General features: G+C 43.3%; 1 protein-coding gene across 10 annotated transcripts in view; it reads left to right on the top strand.

Annotated features, from left to right (window-relative positions):
* The window catches only part of unc13a (unc-13 homolog A (C. elegans)), a 43095-nt gene that overhangs the window by 14295 nt on the left and 4147 nt on the right, over positions 1 to 24653 (top strand). For 2 of the 10 annotated variants that reach the window (XM_047586898.1, XM_047586889.1), the window contains 32 exons: positions 660 to 753; positions 1697 to 1743; positions 1913 to 1991; positions 3284 to 3289; positions 3546 to 3620; positions 3729 to 3948; positions 4891 to 5118; positions 5365 to 5506; positions 5835 to 6004; positions 6121 to 6236; positions 7701 to 7864; positions 7967 to 8120; positions 8286 to 8354; positions 8708 to 8797; positions 9051 to 9185; positions 10439 to 10572; positions 10691 to 10776; positions 11810 to 11936; positions 12042 to 12138; positions 12803 to 12946; positions 13083 to 13160; positions 13277 to 13354; positions 13448 to 13536; positions 13616 to 13762; positions 14275 to 14398; positions 15628 to 15633; positions 17587 to 17616; positions 18805 to 18861; positions 19002 to 19082; positions 20033 to 20180; positions 20975 to 21031; positions 24519 to 24611. In XM_047586898.1, the coding sequence (XP_047442854.1) occupies positions 660 to 753; positions 1697 to 1743; positions 1913 to 1991; positions 3284 to 3289; positions 3546 to 3620; positions 3729 to 3948; positions 4891 to 5118; positions 5365 to 5506; positions 5835 to 6004; positions 6121 to 6236; positions 7701 to 7864; positions 7967 to 8120; positions 8286 to 8354; positions 8708 to 8797; positions 9051 to 9185; positions 10439 to 10572; positions 10691 to 10776; positions 11810 to 11936; positions 12042 to 12138; positions 12803 to 12946; positions 13083 to 13160; positions 13277 to 13354; positions 13448 to 13536; positions 13616 to 13762; positions 14275 to 14398; positions 15628 to 15633; positions 17587 to 17616; positions 18805 to 18861; positions 19002 to 19082; positions 20033 to 20180; positions 20975 to 21031; positions 24519 to 24611 (3365 nt within the window). The remainder of the gene's footprint in view (positions 1 to 659; positions 754 to 1696; positions 1744 to 1912; positions 1992 to 3283; positions 3290 to 3545; positions 3621 to 3728; positions 3949 to 4890; positions 5119 to 5364; positions 5507 to 5834; positions 6005 to 6120; positions 6237 to 7700; positions 7865 to 7966; positions 8121 to 8285; positions 8355 to 8707; positions 8798 to 9050; positions 9186 to 10438; positions 10573 to 10690; positions 10777 to 11809; positions 11937 to 12041; positions 12139 to 12802; positions 12947 to 13082; positions 13161 to 13276; positions 13355 to 13447; positions 13537 to 13615; positions 13763 to 14274; positions 14399 to 15627; positions 15634 to 17586; positions 17617 to 18804; positions 18862 to 19001; positions 19083 to 20032; positions 20181 to 20974; positions 21032 to 24518; positions 24612 to 24653) is intronic. The other 8 variants (XM_047586897.1, XM_047586891.1, XM_047586896.1 and 5 more) reach the window with 5 other exon arrangements.

Genomic DNA, 24653 nt, shown 5'->3' with positions numbered 1-24653 from the left:
TACACACATAAAAAAATTGGTCCTGCCAGAGCCAAGGCCAAAAATTACTAAGTTTTTGGACATTTAGACATTTGATATTCACCCATTTCTTTCTTTTTTTTTTAGATGTATAGATGTTGACAGTCAGGAAAAAAGGGCCACAATTCCAAATGCATATCATAAATAGTTTGAAATCGTTTGAAATCCTCATTTCAAAAACAAAGGTGCAGTGCGGTGCAGTAAAGTCATACCTAGCTAGCTTTACTGACGGGACTGAGCTGTGATATCCCCTTGCTGTCTCGCTGGTCGCTGTTGACTCTGCTAACAGGTGTGAACTCAAATATTTACTCACCAAACAATGTTTTCTCTGGTGCAGTTATAATAAATAGGCAGGATTAATAAATGAACACCTCAGGTGTCATACCCAGGTTCAGAGCTCATTGTAGAAATCAGGAGAGTTAAATGTGTTGCACTGACACTTACTAATTCATTAACTATTTGTCCTCAGACAGTTATAACACATGTAACTCTACAAAGAGAATAATTCATTCTACTTTTGATAAAATTCCACCAACACCAAAATTTACACTAATTCATCTAGTCTGCAGTACATTCAACACACCTGCTACTAAATGCCTTAACGGTATCTACAAAATTAAGCTCCTAAACTCTTATTTCAGTTTCCCTAAGAGGGAAATCATGGAACCTGGTCCTGCCAGAGCCAAGGCCAACTGGCTTCGACTTTTCAGCAGAGTGCGACTACAGCTACAAGAGGTACAGTCTGGTTGTGTTTGTGTTTCAGTGCGTTCTTGTTTTGAACCGTATGCTGCCTCTGTTGCTGCTCTGCTTTACTTGGTAACTACTTGAGCTCACTGACTTGTTGCATCAATCCCTGCATGGCCTACTGTTGCTGCGTTTATTTTTTCCAGCTTTTGTTGACCAGTCTGCCGTTTGTTTTTGTGAATTACACTGTCTTGCTTTTATTTGATAGTTTCTGTTTACCCCTTGTATTGTTTTGCCATTTCATTATTTTCTTTTCAGTTGTTTCCCCATCCTCATAGCGATTTGCATGTAGTCCACTCTGATTCCCCATGGCTGGAGAAGATTCTCAGGTGGGTGTGGCCAGTGGTGTGTTAATGTTAATGTCATTTATGTTGTATGCATCCCATACGTAGATATGAATGGAGGAGCAAGAAGCTCGTATGAAGTTGCCTCAAGCGTTTTCAAAGCCAGCCATTTATATCAATTTGGGCTATTTGTGTGCATCAGTGTGACGTTAGTATCAAGGCTGCGTGTCACTCTTTGTCAAGGCGAGTGGACAAAGACCATGCAATCTCAATAAGAGAGCAGACAGAACTAGAAGAATGATTTCATGGATAGCCATCTGGTTGTGATCTTCTTCCACTATGAACACAGAACTCACTGTGCTGTCAAAAACCAAATGTACATTTGTTCTGCTTGGACTTATTGATGTATGTTCAGATAACACTCATTGTAACAACAGTTAATGGTGAAACACACCATAAAATAGAACGTTTTGATAACGAACAAAAACTACATGTCTTGATTTTGTAGTTTCAGATATAAAGGTCAAATAAAAGCACCAAGTCTTACAGTGTTACACAGAATTCTTCTTATTTTTTTCCAGCTTCCACAGAAATGACGCATTGCCTCTCCTTGTTTTTTCCCATCTAATCATCTTTCTCTTTGTCCACAGGCTCGAGGAGAAAGTGTTGGCATTGCCTCCCTGCTTTTATCGGCCGGGTAAGTAACCATCATGCTGACCACCACGGTTATCTTTGACTTACCAACCAGAAAGCAGGCCCGTATTATTAATGTCCGAATTCATTCATTGTGAGACAGATTCACTGTGTCTGATTCTAGTTAATAACAGCTGAAAATACGGCTGATTATGTGTATGTTGTGTCTCCAGGATGGGCGGTGCTCTGTATAGCATCGACAGCATGCCAGACCTCAGGAAGAGGAAAGCTATGCCTCTGGTCAGAGATCTGGTGAGTATCTTCGCTAATCTCTTTATATTACAATGACTGAGTGTCTCACGTTTCCTAGTCCATCTATCACTCTGCTCGGCAGTGAGTGCTGAGAAAAACTATCCCTGTGTTCCTTCTGATTGTCTGTTTTCCCTTTTTACACACTCTTTTCTTGGTTTGTCCTACTTCTGTTGCTTTTCCTCTGCATCTTGTAGCCCGCTGTAACTCATCCACTCTGCCAACAGATAACACGTTTCCCATCTGGTAGAGCCTGACATTTCAAGCTACAAGTCTGAGAGGCCACTGACAAGGCCAGAGGTTTCCTCTGTCTGACACTGATGTTTGCTAGATGCCGTCATATAACAGGCCCTTTCTATTAGCCCAGTCTGCCATCACCTCCCTGCCCTCCTGACTCACGCTCCTTGTCATGCACATGTCCTGTATAGACACCTGGACCTCATGTGACAAGTACAAAATAAAGACAGCACTGTCGCTTTTCTATCCTAATTAAAATACAGTTTAAACTAGAACGTTTACTAGCATGTGCACATATTAAGCTCATGATATGGATAGAAATGCACAGTATAAATAGTACAATCCTTAGAGGAATAGCAAACCTTTTCTGAGTTCTGCTCTCATGTCAGTTTATTTATTCAATGAAGCATTTGTCTTTGCATAAAGACACAAAGCAGGGGGACGTAAATAGAGTGAAGTCCAACACTCTAATTAGTGAGCTTTAGAGGTGCTGATAGGCAGAATTTAACATCCCTGGGCATATTGTGTCTTCAGTGGCTTCTGGCTGTAGCCTCGTATTTGCTCCATGACAGAAGCCTCAGTCTTCCCATCTAAGGCTCAGGCATTTCTCAAAATGCGTAGGGACTAAATCTGGCTCTTCACAGCACCTGACAGGCAAAGCTGGGTGTGTTGTTTGCCTTAAACACATCCAGTCCAAGCAGCGCCACACACAGGGAATCAGCTCGAACGGCTGCCCTCATTAAAGACATCCACTAAACACTGACAGACAGGTGCACCTGTGCCTCTCCTTTCTCCGCGTCTGTGTTTGACACATGCGCACACATTCCCGGCTTGTCTCGGGCAATTGATTAGTCAGGGTGGACTACCGACTGAAGTATTGTTTCATTCAGATATCAAACAATCGTTTGCAGCACTGCTCCACATCTACGTCCTCCTTGTTCAAGTCTGTTGATCCCCCCATGTTTTGTGTTCATTCTTGCTTCAACCACAAAAACAACATATATTTAATGAATGACTTTCTCCCCCTTTTTCCTCCCGACTTCACTTCACTGCCAAAGGCTATGGTGAGTAACAACCACGCCATCTGCTATAGAAACATTTAGAAACAGCGGGTTGTAATCGTATACTACTTTCAAGCACCTGCAAATTGGTCACTCTTAACAAATGCGAGTAGTAGTTTGTAACCATTCAGGAAAACATTGCCAGACAGGTGGTGATAATACACACTGCCTCAAAGATTGCACTGATATTTGTCTTGATGTAAAAAGATATTAAATGTGGGAGGTGACAGATAGTGACCCCTCCTCTACTGTCACTCAGTCCTTGGTCCAGAACTCCAGGAAGGCAGGCATCACCTCGGCCCTAACGTCCAGCACCCTGCACAACGAAGAACTGGTCAGTCCTCATTATGTTACTCAGTCAGTGGTTTTTATGCCACGAGGCTTCACTGTAAATGAACCGTGCCACTCTGCTCACCCCGCACTAACCTCTCCTACCTTGCAGAAGAGTCATGTCTATAAGAAGACCCTACAGGCCCTCATATATCCCATCTCCTGCACCACCCCGCACAATTTTGAGGTGTGGACAGCCACCACGCCCACTTACTGCTACGAGTGTGAGGGCCTCCTGTGGGGAATTGCTCGCCAGGGCATGCGCTGTACTGAGTGTGGAGTCAAATGTCACGAGAAGTGTCAGGATCTACTCAATGCTGATTGCCTGCAAAGTAAGTGAGATGCTAAAAAAGACAATACACTGAATCAAATAATATGATTAAACTTTGCAAGTTTATCTGGTATGTTTAGAGTATATTTATACAATGTGGGAACACTGGTCTGGAGTCGCTCCTTTGAGAACTGATTATGCCCACAGGCAAAGATCTGCCAGGCCAGTCAAAGAATTTTGGTGGGCTTTATGCTGTGATGGACAGGAAAGAAACATTAGCGTACTCATTCACGTCAATTTTTTGATTGATTGTTGCAGTGTGTAGAGAGGAGGTGTTTTTTTTTCTCTGTATCGAGTGAAACATGCCTCCACAATGAAATATTACCAGACTCATATTCTGATAAAAAATGTTGTGTGGCGACATCAGTCTAGGTTAGTTTACCTACAGCTAGCGTGGCTCTGTCTTTTAAATGCACTGTAATATGAAGCCTCCTTTTGCTGACTTCATGTTTTAGACTTCTTGCTGTGTCAGTTAATAAGAAAAAAACGATCGGGTCCATTTATTCCCTCTTACGTCTATTTGTCAGTGCCAGGCATAGAGCTGTCCTCGTCCTCCTCCTCCTCCTCCTCCTTCTTCTCCTCTTACGCCCACTTTCTTATTTTCCTTGTTTTCTTGAGAGGATATTAAAAACCATTTGTCTTTTTGTTGTCATCCACCTCTCTCCTTCGGTCTCTGCTTCGCTCAGCATTTAATAGCTCTGAAAATGCGTCCGCCTCTTTTTCATGAAATACATCCAGGTTTTTCTTCACCTACACAGTCTTCCTCGCTCGTATTTTAAATTGAAGTATCAAATGGTCGATACTGAGCCTATATTCACGCGCTTTCCTGCCATCGTTGCCATACCTGACATTAGGTTCCTTCAGGCACATCTCATATATTCGCATGTTTGTTTCTTATGCACCTCATCGTTTTCTTTCTTGGCTTGACCTTCTTGTTAACCAGGAGCAGCAGAGAAGAGCTCCAAACATGGCGCGGAGGACCGAACCCAGAACATCATCATGGTTCTTAAGGACCGCATGAAGATCCGAGAGAGGAACAAGCCTGAGATCTTCGAACTCATCCAGGAAGTGTTCACCGTCCCCAAGTCCACCCACGTCACCCATATGAAGCAGATCAAACAGAGCGTGCTCGATGGCACCTCCAAATGGTCGGCCAAGATCAGCATCACAGGTGAGAGCCGTACAGTAGGTTTGAAGGGAGCTGGCCAACACGGTCATCGTCAAAGTCAGGGGGAGACGTAATGTGGCAGGTGTTCGTGTCTATAAAAAGAGACAAGCTGCCCGTTTGTTTGCAGAGAACACAGGTGGCGTTAATGGGGCAGTAGAGCAGAAGGTCAGATGAGTTAAGAGGCATCTGTTTGCATCCAAACACACACACGCTGTCTAACCAACTTGGCTTTTTTCCCTCTCTTCTTAGTGTTGTGTGCACAGGGTCTACAAGCCAAGGATAAAACCGGTTCTAGTGATCCTTATGTAACGGTCCAGGTGGGAAAGACGAAAAAGAGGACCAAGACCATTTATGGCAATCTCAACCCTGTCTGGGAGGAAACATTTAATTTGTGAGTCAAGTCCTTATGGGGGAAAAAAGGAGACTTCTTTAAACATCGGTTTCAAAATCTTCAAAAGTTACTTTTACAGTGATTTAAAACAAAAATGTAACAAATCTTCACCTTTGAATTATATTATTTTGCTAGATAAATGACTTGAGGCTCATGAATATTTAAAGTGATTCTCTGTCAGTCCTCGATATCTTTCAGCTGTAGCTGTCACATATTGTTTTGGCTGTTGGAGTGAGTCATGATTGTAATCCATCTGCTCCCTTCGTCTATCTCCCAGCGTAACTGCTGTATGTTATCTGCGGCTCACTCTCTGGTTCTGTCTGTGCAGTGAATGTCACAACTCCTCAGACCGCATCAAGGTGCGAGTGTGGGATGAGGACGATGACATTAAGTCTCGCGTGAAGCAGAAGTTCAAGCGAGAGTCAGACGACTTCCTCGGTCAAACCATCATCGAGGTCCGCACTCTGAGCGGGGAGATGGACGTCTGGTATAATCTGGGTCAGTTGAATTTATACATCCTCATAATGGTCCCACAACGCCTCACAGCCCTGGTCGGCTTACCCCATCACGCAGCGATGTGACTGTGCTGCTTTATGTCTTTGTGTTCTTCACAGACAAGCGTACGGACAAGTCAGCTGTGTCTGGGGCCATCCGGATGCACATTAATGTGGAGATCAAGGGAGAGGAGACGGTTGCTCCGTATCACGTTCAGTACACCTGCCTTCATGAAGTAAGATCGGTTTCTGTTTTTAAATATGCGTATTTCTGTAAAAACATAGAACACTGTTGTTTTTATAGTAATGGTAGACTATACTTTTAATTTGCTATACTTTTCCTTTGAATGGATTTACCTCTGAAGATTGTGGAATAAGGCTATACACAAAAAGCTCACACAGACTTTCACCCCGAAATTGACTGTGAATTTTCTCCCGTCTGTGCCTTAAAGGTCCAGTGTGTAGGATTTAGTGCCATCTAGCTGTGAGGTTGAAAGTTTCGACCAACAGAATACTCTTTGCCTCAACTCCACCTTCGAAGCATGCAGAGTAACCATTATTAAAAGCCAGTAAAACATTGTAGGCCATCCCAGGAGTCAGTGTTTAGTCTGTCTGTTCTGTGCTACTATGAACTTCATATTTTCAGGTTTATCGTTTTTCTTATCTTGGACAGACATTTGCTACTTTTACTTTTTCACTCTCCTGTGTATGTGTGTGTGGCTGTGTGCGTCTCTGTGCCAAGCAGAGCTGATGCTAAGCTAATGAACCATGCTAAACAGGTTAATTTACTTGGCTGACGTGCACATCCATAATTGATCCAACTTAAACCTAAGTTAATACTGCGTGACGTTTGCTTTGCTCTGTAAAGATAAGGACCACTTCCAACAGCAGACACGTCAGACACTTATCTGCTCCGGCACTGTGCGGAAAACTCTGCTGATTGATTGTGGACCAATCACTGCTTTGTATGAAGTCATTACTTGGCCCATTACTCAACAGAGCATAATAGCTGAACCTTAACTGACAAATGGTCACTTTTATTGCTGCGCATGAGTGCCAGTAAACCTACTCAGAGTGTTTTACATTGGTGTAGCTCTTTATGGCCAAGACAGCGCCTTGTATTGGCCACATAGTAGTTTTATGACTCTTTATGTAGCACAGTCGACACACTTGACAGCTTCGGAGGTTTATGATCTGGTCTTTCTTCATACAGTTCGATGTGTACAAACTTTGATCACAACTGAGCGATATGTGAACAATCATTTGAACTTGTTGACTACTTCCAACCTATATTCTGTATTTTTTTATTAGGGCCCAAGCAGTGAAACTGTTGTATTTATTAGTGTTGTTAGTACCTAAAATGAATGTACATTTTTGTGAGACACTTTTCATATTCATTACAACTGGTGAAATTTTATATTTTTAATTTGATTTCCGATTTCCGATACGACAACATTGCATATGATTAGTGGGTATTCTCTAAGGCAACAAAGTGGAAAACGCAATTGCAGAAAATGAAGGGATTGATATGTAACTGTGCAATGTCTGAGAAGAGTGTAGGCCTGAGGATATCTACGTGCCCTTGATAGCAACTGCAACACACCCCAAGAAGCACAGTGGTGTGAGGGTCATATTATCACTGCTTGCAGCTTTTGATTCTCTTGTGATTTTTCCTTCATATTTTCTTTCCTTTTCCGTAGAACCTCTTCCATTATGTGACAGACATCCAGAATAATGGTGTGGTGAAGATCCCTGATGCCAAAGGAGATGATGCATGGAAGGTCTATTTTGAGGAGACACCCCAGGAGATTGTAGACGAGTTTGCCATGCGTTATGGAGTGGAGTCCATCTACCAGGCCATGACGTATGTTCTCGCCTGAGGACCCGACTAATCAGTGTCGTCTATTTGCAAGTGCTCCCATGCTGTAATCCAGGATTTATTTACGTGTCCGTTTTTGATTTGCAGACACTTCGCCTGCTTGTCGTCGAAGTACATGTGCCCAGGTGTTCCTGCAGTGATGAGTACCCTGCTGGCTAACATCAATGCCTACTACGCCCACACCACCCAGGCAACCAACAACGTCTCTGCCTCAGACCGCTTCGCAGCTTCTAACTTCGGGGTGAGTCACGATGGAAATTTTCTATTTTATTATTTATTTTATCATTATGTATTTATACAAAAAACTGCAAAACTATAATTTCTGTCAGCACTTCTTTGCCGCGGATCTAATCCAAGCGTGACTGCTGTATTTTTGATAATGCTGTATGTGTTGATATATCCACAGAAAGAGAGATTTGTCAAGCTTCTAGATCAGCTGCACAACTCCCTGAGGATCGACCTGTCCATGTACCGGGTAAGATTGCTCTTCATATCACTGTTTTACTCTGACGTGATCCTCTATAATATCTTCTCCAAAATCTGTGTTAAATCTCCTTCTCCCTACATGCCTCTCTTTGTGAGAAACAGTAAAACAAAGGGGGCGGATGTGTTAATTAGACTGACAGCTCCTCTTAAAACCTGCTCAGACACATTCAGGAAACACTGCTCACCCACACAAGGAGACTAGGGTTCTCTGGCCTGGCTGTGAAAATTGCGTGGCCATGCTGGATCTTGCCCACAGATACAAAAAAAGAAATAAAACTGGACAATGGATGTGAAATCAGGTGATTTGATGTGACTCACTATTTTTTTCCCATCTGGCTGCAGAACAACTTCCCAGCTAGCAGCCCCGAGAGGCTGCAGGACCTCAAGTCCACAGTGGACCTTCTCACTAGTATCACGTTCTTCAGAATGAAGGTAAGGTCACTCCCTCTTCACAAACTGTCTTTTTGGTTTTGTTCTGCGTGTTTTCCACTTCTCTGCTGTGCAACTGTTAACGGCTACACATGGCCTTTCATGTTAGGATGTAGCAAACTTCACCCATACCTGCCCCTGAATGAAAGAAGAACAATGTTTTCCACATTTTTTGCAAATACAAACTGCATTTTTCATACGTACTTTGGTGATTTAATGATCCACTCAACTGTGTGTGTCGGTTTTGTGCCTCTAGGTCCAAGAGCTCCAGTCTCCACCCAGAGCCAGTCAGGTGGTGAAGGACTGTGTCAAAGCCTGTCTCAACTCCACCTACGAGTACATCTTTAATAACTGCCATGAGCTCTACAGCCGCGAGTACCAGACAGACCCGGTGAGAAGCAGCAGCAGTGGTATGAATGTCTGTGTAGGTGTGTGTGTGAATGTGTCTCTCACTTCCTCTGACTCTCAAAAACTTTTTGGCACGGCCGTAACTGAGTCCAGTCATGACCGTACAAAATAAAAACCTGCAAAAGCTGGCAGTATAAATTTGATGGAGTGTACCAAAAAGAGAAAATGATTATGCAGCGTATCCCTGCAAGAAAATTGTATGAGGCAATAATAGATGAAATAAAGGCGGTATGTTTTTCTTTTTTTTATTTCTTCAGACTAAAACATTGTAAATATCTTCGAATTTAATTTAATCAATTAATCGATTTTCAAACAAACTCTCTGCACTGTATGTTCAGTAGGAGAAGCATTAAAGTCCAAATGACTGATTAACCATTTCATTTGGTTTCACTGTAATTTGGTTGTGTCTCTCTGAAGTGAAAGGCAGAGTACTTCACAGTCGAACCTCAGACTCAAAGGCATTTATCTAAAACTTAGTCAGCAGTTTTTCTTGTGAATTTACATTACAAAGAGTGACTGACCTGTTTGCTTGGCTAAATATATTCCTTATGCAAAACACTTTCTCTGTGTTATTAGTGTATCTTCATAGCCTGTCCTCATCTGAGCCACCGTGACACTCGCTATATTTGTGCGAATGCATGTATTTATTCAGAGGTCTGTCGCCACGCTCCTCACCACCCTCCATCACTCCTGCGCTGGATTTCTACAGGGATTTCTGGAACTTGCTCTGAGCCCTGATTAAAGCGGCAGTCCCATTCCGACTCCCTCACGAATTTCAAATCGGCATTTTTCCCTTTGAATAAAACATTTCATCCTGAGGAACATTGCCGTGTTTTGTTGAAATCTCCGCAAGATCATTCTTCTCTCTTCCAACGCTGCAGTAGCTAGCTTCTATATTTTTTTTCCTTGCAACACATCTTCAGTTTTTTCAAAGACGTCGACCAGACAGCTGACATTCTGAGTCTGTTTAAAGCAGCGAGTGTTTAACAACACAGCCAAGATTTCCCTCCAACATTTCCACTGTATCAGACAATGTAAATACTATGATTAAATGCTCTCAAGACTCAACACTTTTAGAGCTGATTGGTCATTTTATGCAGTATGTGATTTAAGGCCTGTAGCGTAGACGAACAAAACATTTCTCATCGTGTCTTACTAATAAAATGTTCAGCATGCAAAGCTTTAAAAAACGTGTGTAGATTCTTTGTGATTCTAGCTGTGTCATTTCTTTTCCAGGCCAAGCAGGGTGCTGTGCCCCCAGAGGAGCAGGGACCTAGCATCAAAAATTTGGACTTCTGGTCCAAACTCATCACACTTATCGTCTCCATTATCGAGGAGGATAAGAATTCTTACACTCCCTGCCTGAACCAGTATGTGTCTATATATTCTGTTTGCCTATTTCATCTTTGTATTGTCTCTTTCTCTTCTCGAAACATAATCAGACTTCCTGCACTCTGAGTTTCATATACCTTCTCTGTCTCTGTCAAGGTTTCCCCAGGAGCTCAATGTGGGTAAAATCAGTGCTGAAGTCATGTGGAACCTATTTGCTCAGGATATGAAGTATGCAATGGAGGGTGAGTGCAAATCAGTCAGAAAGCTTCCGCGATAAAAAGGCTTGTCAGAGGATCGAGGACGTGTTGGATAAATGTAGCTGTTAAGAGCAATTTTGTGGTTCAAGCACTATTTGCACTAATGGCCACGCAAAGACGCGAAAGGCATCATAATGCAGATGATATTCAAAGGTTCAAATGGAATGTCTGCTATTTCCAGTTTTTCCTTGTAAATAATTTAGGGAAACTTACCCACTGCTAACAAGGACATCCTGTTTATTGAAGTTAATGCTGCTCTCTCTCTCTCTCAGTTGATCTAAAGATATTACAGAACCTTTTGAAAATCTATTCATTATGTGCATTATGTCACACAAAGCATCTGAATTATGGTTGATTCCATATTAGCACATACACACAGTCTACTTCATGCTGCATACAGCCTACAGCTGTTGGCTAGGCTAGTCAGCTGGTGTCTTCTAGTGTTTTACTTCCAATCTTGGCAGAGGGGAGAAGTGCTGGTTGAAGTGTAGTTGCATGTCCCATCACTTGCTGCTGCTGTTGGCTAGGCTAGTTAGCCGGTGTCTTCTTGTTGGTTGCTAGTTGGTAGCTGACTGCTAGACATACACAGTCTACTTGATTCATAATATAATTTAGAATAATTTAGATGAAAAGCTAATGGAAATTATCTTAAATATCCTTGTGTACATGTTCAGTTTTTATAAATAAAAAGTGTCAGGGATCATTTTTTCTTGTCTCATTGAATCCCACATAAAATAGTTAGCATAGCATAGTGCTATTTTTTTGTATGTATTCATGAGGTGATGCATAATGCAAACATTTTAAAAATATTGTTTCACAGATACATGTTTCACTGGTGCTTTAATATTTAATTTTAGGCAAATTCTTGTCATTATATCTCTTTTTGTGTTAATGGGAATTATCCAAGACAAGGTTAGCAAGCAGCTCACTGCCTCTTCACGCACAGTAGAATTGTGATGACTGCAGGTATATGCACACAAACTCATCATGTATTTCTCTGCCATCTCCCCTTTTTCAGAACACGAAAAAAACCGCTTGTGCAAGAGTGCGGATTACATGAACCTGCACTTCAAGGTCAAGTGGTTGTACAATGAGTACTGCAAAGATCTGCCCTTCTTTAAGAGCAGAGTGCCAGAATACCCTGCGTGAGTGGCATCGTGTTTTGCATAAAGACTCATGTAGATAAATGAAAAGAAAAAATATCTTTAATTCGGGGGTTGCAGTTTGAACTAAACCTTTTCTCTGTGTAGGTGGTTTGAGCCATTTGTCATCCAGTGGCTGGACGAAAACGAGGAAGTGTCTCGTGACTTCCTGCATGGTGCTTTGGAAAGAGACAAGAAAGATGGGGTAAAAGTTTCCAGCTCTGCTTCTCCTTATCTCCTCTTCAGTCCCCGGGAAACGCAGTCGCTGCTGTTGCTTAGGCAGAATTTACTTTGATCCATCCTTTGTACTTCCTCTGTCACACTCAGAGTTATCCAAAGTTTCCTCCTCCCTCCTGCTCCTCACTCCAACCCGTCCCCACACCCAACCCCCTTGCCTCTTCTCTGTTCTTCAAAGGCAAAAATAGAAGCATGGACACAGCGGCGAAGACTTGCATGTGTTTAAAGGGAAAGATAACTCTGTTACAACAGGATATTGTGAATTAATGAGCTTAGTCCTGTTTTTGTGACTGTTGGAAAGCTCTCCTCACCTCATTACTCAGACTCCCTGGAGTAGCACCTACACACTCACCTCTCGCCAATTAGGGACCAGGCGCTAACCAGCAGCCAATTACAAGAAGACAGACAGGAGCTCTGACCTGTCACTGGATGGCTGTCTAACTGTCTGCATGGCTGTGTGGATCTAGAAGGTCTGAGCCTCAGTACATTCAGTGAAAGGGTCCAGTCTACAGGATGCATTCGTAGCTGTGCCTTTGAACCCCATCTTTTCACCTGCAACCCATGGTCACCTCTCTCCTTTATTTTTTTCCCCCATGTTTTTAATCTTCCTGCACATCTTTTCTGCCCTGTAGTTCCAGGTAACATCAGAACATGCTCTGTTCTCCTGCTCGGTGGTGGACGTGTTTTCCCAGCTCAACCAGAGCTTTGAGATCATCAGGAAGTTAGAGTGTCCCGATCCGCAGATTGTGGGACACTACATGAAGCGGTTTGCCAAGGTAGGCTCGGAGTCATTTTAAAAACTACAACAAAGAAATCTGTATATAAAAAACCTTTAGCACATGTAATAGCATGTTTTGTTTTGTTTTTTTAAATTCTGAAACCCATAACTATTCCCTTTTTTACTGTCTCTAGACCATCAGCAATGTGCTTCTGTCCTACGCTGATATCATCTCCAAGTTGTTTGCCAACTATGTCACCATGGAGAAAGTGGTGAGTAATCAAAAGCATGATGAACTTGTGTGGAGTTGCTTCTGTTTGAGATAGCCAGTGGCCAAATATTTTATAAACAGAGTGTTTCAGATGTGCATGTGTCATCTTGTTCTCAGCCCTGCATCCTGATCAATAACATCCAGCAGCTGAGGGTTCAGCTGGAGAAGATGTTTGAAGCCATGGGTGGGAAAGACGTGAGTGATTCTGGTCCTGATTACAATGAGCATTTTAGCTTTGTCCTCCGTCCAGTCACCTAAACCAGCTGTGTTTTTATCTTTGTACTTTAGCTGTGTGTGGAGGCCAGTGATATCCTGAAAGACCTGCAGGTTAAGCTCAACAACGTCATGGATGACCTCAGCAGGGTCTTTGCTGTCAGGTAGAAACACATTCCAACACAAAGGTACAAACCCAGCTAGATCACTGCAGAACACGCTCCTCCATCTTTCCCTCCACAGTTTCCAGCCTCATATTGAGGAAAACGTGAAGCAGATGGGAGACATCTTGGCTCAGGTGAAGGGAACCTCAAACGTGGGAAATGCCAGCAGCGTGGCCCAGGATGCTGACAACGTCCTGCAGCCAATCATGGAGTTCCTGGACAGCAAGTGAGGCAGTCTGCCATTTTTATAGAGTCTAAAAAAGATTGCTCAAGTATTTGGGTGACATTAATTATTCACTCTCTTTCCCTCATGCCAGGCAAACCCGTGAATGCCTTGTCTCTGTTTCCTCATGCAATTTGAAGATGAATCATCAAGTTAATATAGTTAAAGTGAATGCGTAGGAGTGCGTGAGCTTAAGTTCAGCTGAGGAGGAGTTAAGCCTGCAATTCAAACACTGCAGACGTCATACCTTTGAGAGTCATCATCTATGGATTATTATTATTATTATTATGCAACATTCAAACTGCTCAAGCTTCATCTGACTCTGAATAAATAGAAAAGTAGTGGAATTCAACAAAATCTTCTGCCCCTGTGACAAGCATCATAGGGGCACGAGGGGATTTGTAGCAGCCACCACTTTTCTTTTTTTTTGTTCTTCTCACTTTTCCCGACCCGCCTCCCCCGCTGAACATTCCCCTCTCCTTCTTTTTCTCATGCTTCCCCCCTCTGCTCCCCAGCCTGACTTTGTTCGCTAAGATCTGTGAGAAGACGGTGCTGAAGCGAGTGCTGAAGGAGCTGTGGAAGCTGGTGATGAACACCATGGAGAAGACCATCGTTCTGCCGCCGCTCACAGACCAAACGGTGAGATCACACAGGAGAATCAGAGCACAAACAGAGGCATAGAGAGGCACAAAGTATAAACGGTAAGCTACAGACCACTTGAACGTTTGTGCCCGGCAAAGAATTACAGCTATTTAGTTGCTTCAGTGTGGCTAAATGTTCACACGTAAACAGACTTACTGTGTACACATCACTCGTATCTGTTATTTTAAGTTAGTGTGACTGTTCCTTTGAAGACAGATCCATATTTCCCACATGTTCTGGTGGTGACTGCGGCAGCAGAGCAGACGGCAGATCTACTAAGCATGTTACACACATAAGCCTGCACATGCACAAATACTTGCACATGCCTCTAACTGCCAAGGCAACATCAAAAGAAAACGGAGAAGGAGGTGGAGAATTGAGGAAGGGGCGCACAAAGGCAGACATTTTGTGTATGTTGCGACTCGGGATGCCACTCGTACAAACAAAAGATCAAACTGCTTTTGCATCACGTCTACCTGTCTTCTCACCAACCCCTAGACACAACAAATTCAGCTCCGCCCCCGCCCCTGCCCCCTCGGTGCCTTCGTTCATCTGAGCAATCAGAATGAAGGCCTTTAATAGAGAAAGAGCAAAAGAGAAAAAAAAAAAAGGATTGCACCATATCATTCTAACACCAGCTCATGGCTGCTCTCCAGCATGTCAGCCAACATTTATTTGGAGCGTTTCCTGATTTATGATTAACTCACAACAGAGTGGCAGAGATGTTTTTGCCCAAAGGATCTGGCCCACTTCCTAAGAGAAGCATACATTTTGGAAAGCAGCCTCTTTTTTGTTTGTTTTGAATATATATGTGTTTTTATTTATGTTTGGTTATGAACTAAAGAGCCTCATATCACTGATGATAATAAAGTGATAATCTGGTTATTGTGTAATGCGAACCAATATCCTCAGAAGCCAGTGTGTCCAAAAGACATACTATGAATGTCACGTAAGATAAATCAAATCTGAAATGAAGTTGCTGTTAAAAGCTAAAACATCAACATTTTTTCCGTACTAAAGTATCATACTTGTGGCTCAGTTCTCTACCTGCACTTAGTCCAGACTCCAGACAGGTATCAATTGGTCCACGTCCCTCCTGCCCTGGGGCTCAAACTTGTGTTTTTGATTGATGTGGGGCTCTTTGCAGCTTGACTGACCCTTCTCTCTGGTTGTTGTTGTTGTTGTGATTACTATTACATCCCGCTCCCACCGCTCTCCCTCCACAGATGATTGTAAGTACAGCACTCCTGCGTGTCTGTCTGTCTGTCAGTCCACGGTGGTCGATTCTCTGCTATATGTGGCTGCGATCTTTCCCTGTTTTTTATCCCACATCACACTGTCTCCCTTCTCACGGCCTCACCTCTCTGACCTATCCCATCCTTCTTCTCTTCTCTTCTCTTCTCTTCTCTTCTCTTCTCTTCTCTTCTCTTCTCTTCTCTTCTCTTCTCTTCTCTTCTCTTCTCTTCTCTTCTCTTCTCTTCTCTTCTCTTCTCTTCTCTTACTCTGTCTCTCGTTTAAGAAGACAGAAGCATGGTGCATTCCTGATTCGTTCTGATAGGTCCCAATCTTCACCGATCAGTGCCCCCACCCTCCCCCCCTTTTCTGCTGTCTCTTCTTCCTGAACACTCTCCTCAAACAGGAAGTGGTACTCCTCTTTTGCGCCTGGTGTTGCCTTGTTTCTTCTCATGCATTGTGTCCTTTTACTGGGACTCCGGTGGGGTGACTCCGATCTCTCGGTGGCTTGGTATCTGATGTCTTGACCCACCTTTTTGCCCCTTCTTATGCCCTCCCCCCACTCTCCCTACCGTTCCCACCGTACCTACCTGTTTGAACTGTGTCCTGCCCCCCACCACCCTACTGTGGGTTTGTTGCTTGCATCTGATCTATTTTAACACTGCAGTCTTCTCTCTACTGTACTACACTGTACTCCACTGTATGTCTCTGCAGACCTGTCATGTCGGTCTGTCCTGGTTTGGTTTCATGTTCTGTTGTTACTATGATTACTGTAAAGATGGTTTTCTAAATAATCCTGAGGTTATCGCTTTGGGTTGATGTTGGTCAAATACCAACGCTCATGGTGTCATAAAGCTCTATGGGATGGCTTCTTTCAATACCATTGATTTCAGGCTGCTTCAGTGGCTGTAGTTTTTTCTGGTGTGCTTGATAGCAGCAAATATAGTTCTGGTAGTTTTTTAGTTCTTTTAGTTTTGGTCATTTCTGTTGAGCAGGATTTTGCTTGTTTCCCAGTCAGCCTGATTTGTAATTGCGGTTTATTATTAAGCATTGTAAAAGTTGAAATGTTTATGGTTCCAAAGTGGTGCTTTGGACAGAAGTCATCACATAGAGCTTTATAGTGTTGAATAGTGCATTTTCAGACTCTTAAAGGAATAGTTTAACATTTTTGAAAGCATGAACATTACCAAATATTTACATAAAACGATTAGTAAAGCTTTCGTGTCTTTATGCTAAATATGGAGATAGAGTTAGCTTAGCTTAAAGATGAAATCAAGCAGACACAGCTAGGCTGGCTTTTTGTAAAAAAAAAAAAAAAAAAATCTATCTATCAGTGCCTCAAAGTACGCTAATTATTTTTCATTTGGTCCTAGTTTAACACTAAGTTAAACTAATGAGGCTCCATGTCTGAAGGACAAACGTCAAGTATGTTATTCCAAAAATGTTAAATTATTCTTCTATTATGTAATGGGTAATATTTTGTTTGCTAATGAAAAGGATACTTAGCGTGCTAAATAATTATGAGTGCCCTCCCCCCATCAGACCTCACAGTGTAGCTCTATTGTTGTAGTCCGCCTCACAATACTTTAGCAAACATCATCGAACAGCAGGCAGTGAAAGCACCTGCTAAAAACGTTTAGTGACATCCATTTACTTGTCATCACGTTACTTTTCTGCTTTGCCAACCAACAATTTGTTTGACATGTCTGTGCGCATTTTTTTTTTTTTTTTTTGAAGGCGCAAAATATATTGTTGCTTTGGAGAGCAAAATAAGTGACTGAAACAAAACGGTGACATGCCTAGCGGTGACTAGCGTCCTCAAATTTTGTCGACATTCTGCAAAACAATTTATTCACTTGTGACTGCGCGCTCTCGTCTAGCCAAAGAGAGCGAAGTCTGACAGCGGGGACTGGGCCACTGCTTGAAGTATTAACCACATGCTCTCTTTCCAGGGGAGGCTGAAGAGTGCTTCTCACAGTGATGTAAGGACTAAACCCCTTTAGATCAATGTGTCTTGTCTCTCTCCTCTATGTCTTCTCTCCGTGTCTTTGTCTCTCTCCCTCAGCTCCACAGTCAAACAAAGCGGCGGAAATATTGATTTTTCAGTTTTGTGTTTGACACTACATTCTAAATAGCGCTGCTCGTACGCTGTGTACTATACCTCTACCAGAATTTGCACGCCCAGCCTCGCCATATGTCACACACACTAGATGTTTTGTGAGCTGAATGCACCGCAAACACACAGCGTTCAATAGTAATTTAATTTGGATTGCAGAGAGTGATCGCAACACGGTGCATAAGGAAAAATGGGGTTTGTTGCAAGTTAATTGGGTCTTTGACTTGGAGTGCACAATTTATTTAGTCTGCTAGTAGCGGCAGAAAAATCGACGTTAACAGATTCATTACAACAGTCACTGCTACACAGCACTGAGTTAACCTCTCATGACCCAGCCGGGCATTGCATCCCTGGACTGAAATACCAGAAATATAATTTAAATTGACACGGCACTCATTCTGAAGTGCATTGTTTTGATAATAAAGTCCCTCCAAGAAACCTCCAGCCCGTTAAAACGACCGATTGCGGATTTAAAATCATGTCTCATGTCTAAAGCTGTAACCGAAGATTAGATTTGGAGGTGCAGCACTTAGTGATATATTCTCTTACGAGAACATTGGATTAGGCCGTGACTTCCAGTAAATACCTGCATACACCGCAGTGCAACTGTATACCTGCTACTAGTGTGTGTGTGTGTGCATGCGTGTGTTCCTGAGTGCACGAGAACATCTACTTCCTTGGCAACACTACGTGCTGAACCACTTTCCCTTCTCTTTGTACTGAGATGTCTCACTTTGTGTGTGTGTGTGTGTGTGTGTGTGTGTGTGTGGGTCTGTGCAGCGGAGTGTAATGTTTTGGAATGAATAAAACACAGATACGTCTGATAACGGCACTTGAAGGAAAAAGTACCTGACGTCTGTAAAGCGACTCAGAGTGACTGTTTATGGATGTGTGTGTCAGAAACGTCGCTGTCCTTTGTGTGACACTAGGCCGTTTAGTGCTGCGCCACTTTTGTCATGATAATCACAGGACTCCTCTCTCTCTCTCTCTCTCTCTCTCTCTCTCTCTCTGCTTGTCCATCTCTCTCCTCTTCCTTTCTCTCTGTCTCTTCCAGGGTACTCAGCTCATCTTTAACGCCGCTAAGGAGCTGGGACAGCTGTCCAAACTGAAGGTACAATATGTGTCCACACAGATATGCTCTGGGCCTGGCGACAGCGCTCTGGACTGAGTTGTTCTCTAATTGCTTAGAAAATATGAAAACGAGCGTGTGAATGGAATTTTGCTTTCTGCCCGTGCCGCTGTCGTCTTAAGGAGCACATGGTTCGTGAGGAGGCCAAAGCGCTGACACCCAAGCAGTGTGCTGTGATCGAGCTGGCCCTGGACACCATCAAGGTAGGGATTCAATATATCATATATGTAGGAGCTGTGATAAATCAGAAACAACTTATATTTAACAGACAACTTATATTATAGTTATACTTATATATAGCTGCCTTGGGACTATGACTGAAAACTAGCATTTGTGCTAAATCCGGCACATTTACACCGACGACTAGTGCATCATTGTTGATTAATGTGCATTGTCCCACTTCAGTAAACTAATAATAATAATAATAATAATAATAATAATAATAATAATTCAGATGGTATTTCAAGTTGAAGCAAATGAAAATGGAAACAGGGGCACCCAAACAAGAGCTACTTTCTTATTGAGTTTGTATGCATGTTGAGAAAAATGTTCCAGGAGTTTGAATCTGGAAACATATTCTAGAAACGAGTTTCCTGCATGTCCTGTATGACAGGTTAAAAAAGGGAAAACTGTTAGGGGTAGGGGTTGGGGTTATCAGTAAAAAAGGTAGTAACCCTAACGTCAAACGCGTCAAACATGTCAAACATGAGATTTTACTATATACTGTATATTTAATAAATTCTTCATAGTCAATATTGAATGATTTCAAGCAACATAGGGGCAGGAGTATCAATTACTCTCCTTTCCTAAATGTTTTGCGTATTAGTTTTTATGACAATTTCCCCTCTACAACATGAGGAAGTAGAAAGAAATAACTTTCACAACTTTTTTTCCAGAGAGGATTTCCTTCTTGAACTGTAATTTTTTTTATTTAAATTTTTTTGTAATTCATTCAATTCACTGTTGTGTAAAACAAGGAAAAAGCCTGTGCCCACATTTTGTAGCCAAATGGAAACCCTTCAAATGTTTAATTAGCTTGTTAAATTAACCAGGGATTCCCATGTAGCTGATGCTGTGTTCATTTCATATTCTTTTCATTAATCTGATTCTACTGATGTTTTCCGTTTTGTGCGTCTCCCTTTTTGTGTGTCAGCAATATTTCCATGCTGGTGGTGTGGGTCTGAAGAAGACTTTCCTGGAGAAGAGTCCTGACCTCCTGTCTCTACACTACGCTCTGTCCCTGTACACGCAGGCCACAGACAAACTCATTAAGACCTTTGTCCAGTCACAGAACGCACAAGGTAACCTAACAAACTTCACTCCTCTCTGTTTCTTTGGAGATCTTTTGATCCTCTTTACTTTCCCACGTCTTCATTTGCTAACCGTGAACTTAATTCAGTTACATAATTCTCTAATGGAGTTCAGTGAATTCCTTTTTCTCCGCTTTGCACTCTCGGCGGAGCAAGTGTTTCCCACTCATCTGCTGATGTTAGGAGTTCCCAGATGCCAAGCTCTGTATCCTGAAAGTAACTCACATGCTTTGTAGAGCATGAAGTCGAGACTGTACCGTCTCAGAGCTCTGAAATGCTTGGTCTCCTGGCAGCGAGCCTCCGGAAACACAGAAACTATTCTTTACATGATCTGACAGCTATTTGCAGTGTAAAAAATTAAATACCCACCTCCTCTTTTCTCCCGCGCTTTGATTCCGCTGGCGCGGCCTCCCACCGTCAGATAGCTACATAACAGTCACCGTCCTCGTGGAGGCTGAGTCTGACACGCTGTCCCCGAGCACCGCTGGTGGAAATACCATTTGAATGGCCGATCGTTTAAAATTTAATTAGACAGACTGCCATGTGGTTTTCAGAGCATACGGAAGTTTGCTTTACAGCACTGATGCTGGAAGAGCATCTTCGCGCAGCAGATCAGAAGAATCATAACAAATAACTCACTCTCCCCCCGACATACAAGAAAGTGCTTTTACATGTTCATTATTTTCTTCTCTGTAATTCTTAAATTCAACCTCTGCAAACTTCATATTTGTACGTGTGTCTCCTTTCTCTGTCTACTCCCTCCTCCTGCCCCGTCTGTGGGCCAGTGTTCGGCGGGAAGGGGGTGAGATTCACCACTAGTGAGGATGTTTACCCAGAGAAGGGTACGTTGCACTCAGGCTCAGGCCCTGAGACATCCGGGACAACTAGAAAGCCCCCAGACCAAAGCCCAGCTCCCTCCACCCCTCCACCCTTCCACCCCCTCATATGCATCCTGAAACTCCCCTGCCTGCTCGAACTCATCCCGACAGACAAACGCAACGCACACACCAAGCATACCTCCTCTCTCTTCCTCTCTCTCTCTCTTTGCCTCCGCCTTTTTGCACACACGTACTGTACATGCCCACCGCGACAAAGAGGACGCTGACTTTGTGCATTGATGCATGAAAATGTACACGCTGATGTCTGTATGCGCCGAACTGTGCTGAATACATACGCCGCGGACGGTATGTATGAGCAGACACCAAAGCATGATGTGCGGACATCAGACAAAAATAAGAGAAATGCACTCAAGTGTGGAGAAGGCCTGATGCAGCATGATGTCACAGAGAGTAGCCGGAGGGCTGAGTGAGTGTGTGTGTGTGTGCGTGCGTGTCCGAGCAGAACAGTGTGACTGAGCTACAGTTCTTAAGGTGGTAGAGGCAGACTATTATCTGCCTCCAGCAAGAGGAAATCCTTTTCTCCAAAGTTACTGCCCCTCCCATCGCATTTGAAAGGAGAGATGCCGATGAGGAGGAGGAGTGGGGTGATTATGAACTCGATGAGTTTGCCTGGGAGGGGTCCCTGTCCTTGACTGCCCTACCATCACGCGCAAACACAGGGAGTGTCGGACGCATACGAGCACCCACACAGAGCCCACACGCAGCGCAGCCTTCCCTGAAGCGGCGATGAGAAAGGGCGTCCAGCTCATCACCCCACCCCCCCTCCCCTCCACAGCCTGAGCCAATCAGAGGCAACCCCTCCGGTCTGGTGGTCTGATTTCTGTCACTTTAGATAAGATCGGATAAAAAGATCTGACTCTTTCCCACACACAACATATTCACACACGTGCGCACAGGGATGCAGACACACACAGATGCTGGAGCTGTGTTCATCTTATTCAGTGTTTGTGTCGTATTTGAAGAGTTGATGTGATGGACAAGATATAGAAGTAAATCTATGTTGTTTTCATAGAGGGAGGAGTCAATAAGACTGGAGAAAGTTAATAAAAAATAATGTAACTGTATATCTAAATCTAACCACTACTGACTGCATGACTTATTTTTGAGTGACTATAGTAAAATACCAATGAAAGTAAAACTCTCAAATATTTTTGTTCTTAAAGCAGTGATCTGTATTTCAACTCCTTCTTTTGAAATCTTTACCAGCTAAGTTCAAATTGTGCCTTTTCAAAATCCTTGAGGATCTAAGTTCAGATAGAAGACTCCACTGATGCCTCCCAGTGAGAAGGTCCAGGTTCGAGTCCAGCTCAGGCCTTTCTGGGTGGAGTTTCCATGTTCGCCCTGTGTCTGTGTGGGTTTTCTCTGGGTACTCCAGTTTCCTCCCACACTCCAAAGACATGTTCGTTAGGCTGACTGGTGACTCTAAATTGACACTAGGTGTGAGTGTGAATGGTTGTTTGTCTCTGTTAGACCTGCGATGGACTGGCGACCTGTCCAGGGCGTACCCCGCCTCTCCCCCAATGACAGCTGAGATAGACTCCAGCAACCCCTGTGACCCTAGTGAGGATAAGTGATAGTAGAAGATGAGATGAGATGATCACTTCCACTGATACTCAGATTAACCGTGGTAGAATTAATGATCAGATTTGGATTTTGTCTGGATTTCAAGTTCAAAATAGCAAATAGTTGTTGTTGTTTTTTCACTCAAATTGAATTGAATGAATGAATAAATTTTGGGGTTTTCACAGTAAAAAAATATATATAATATGAAATGACTTTGAATGAACTCTTTGACACAATCGCAGTAAATCTCGGGCTTGATGTCTATTCCGGTGACGGTTTGCAGTGTGGAAGAAAATCTGCGCAGTGGTTGTTGTGTTTGTTTAAGAAGAAAAACATGCATTTCCTTGGCAACAGCTTCTCTGCCTTGTGGCCAGCAAAGTTTCTTTCTCATCTTTTATGGACGTCCTCCACTGAGTAGATGAGGCCAGATGGATGACTGCTGCTCTCTTTGGTCCCGCTGGCAGCGAGACCAACAATCCCATAATGCTCCCTTGAGAGCTGCAGAGAGCTGCATGCCAGGAACACTCTGCCGTCTAACTCCCACAGACACCTTGTTTAGTGGGCGACTGGTTAAAAACACACACACACACACACACACACACACACACACACACACACAAACGCACACATGCAGACTGCTGGTCGCCACCACGAAGATACCGATGACAGAGCGAAGACACTAATTAAAACACTGAAAATTAATGTCCATCTGTCACAGTATCCTTCTGGAGTCATATGTGGATATAAACCACTTGTTCACATGCAGCACGAAACCACAGAGGAAATAATTGTCCATCTCCCTCCTAGATTTATAGTTAGAGCCTGAATTGAGCCATCACTAGGTCGTAGAAGTACAAGGACCCCAACACATCAAGCTGTGTCCAAGTCCACAGTCTCCATCTCAAATGAAGAACAACAATAAGTTATTCACGTAGCCATAGATAACCAGTCTGCCTCCAATGACTTCATAGCATGTATGACGTACACCGATCAGGCATAACATTATGACCACCTTTAAAGGGGCGGAGTAAAAACGTGGATGAAAAACGTAGATTATTTTGCAAGTTTGTTTCGTTTCGGCCTGCACCAGAGGCCAGACTGCCTCTCCATCTCTCTGTATGGTCCTACACTTTCCAGTCCCACCTTTTACCATGCTTGGGTAAAGATCTTTACCAAGGAATGGGTGTGTCCACCTGTCTAGATCCATCCGAGCATGCCCCGACCTGACCTGTGTCGGGGGACACCACACTGTCAGCTGGCCTCCTCCAGCGTCTCTCCTGTCTTCTTCTCTGCCTCTTACTAACCACCCTGCATCCTAACAGACACCACGCGCCTATGAGTGGGCACAAATCACCACCTTCCCCAAACCAAAATGAATACCTCTCAGCTGCTGAATCCGTAGAAGCGCTGCTGCTCTAGTCTCGTCACCTGTCTACGTGACTGTATCTGCAGAGGTGCTCAACCCTAGAGCTGAATGCATCTTCTAACCATATTTAAAAACACATGCCCACTCATAGCAGCTTTGTCTGATTGTCCACTTACAGACCACAACATATGCACAAACAGACCACTGTGCTCTATTTTGAGTCCTCCTATTACAAAAAACAAAAAAAGAAAAAGACTTCGGTAGCACGAAAAGTTTGCATATTTAATGATCTGGAAAATCACCACAAGGTTACAGCCTAATCCGTTTCAGTGTCCGTTCTGTGGAGCTGAAATGGAGCTGGTCTTCTTTTGCATCGAAATGTGCAGGAGGTTTTGGAATAGAGGGCACAGTGGCTTCTGTTGATGTTTGGTCTGCGACAGGAGCACGAGTAGGCCTAGTTTTTCAGATTCAAGGGTATTAACGGCACCCTCACTCTCTCAGGCTCTGGGGTGGACGACGCTGTGGGAGAAGTGTCCATCCATGTGGAGATTTTCACCCACCCCAACACCGGAGAGCACAAGGTCACAGTCAAAGGTAAGAGGACCAACTAACTGTTTTCACTTACGTGAGCTTGAT

This window comes from Mugil cephalus, chromosome 6 (assembly GCF_022458985.1).
Source record: "Mugil cephalus isolate CIBA_MC_2020 chromosome 6, CIBA_Mcephalus_1.1, whole genome shotgun sequence".
Lineage (NCBI taxonomy): Eukaryota > Metazoa > Chordata > Actinopteri > Mugiliformes > Mugilidae > Mugil > Mugil cephalus.
This window is presented reverse-complemented; position numbering and strand designations above follow the sequence as displayed.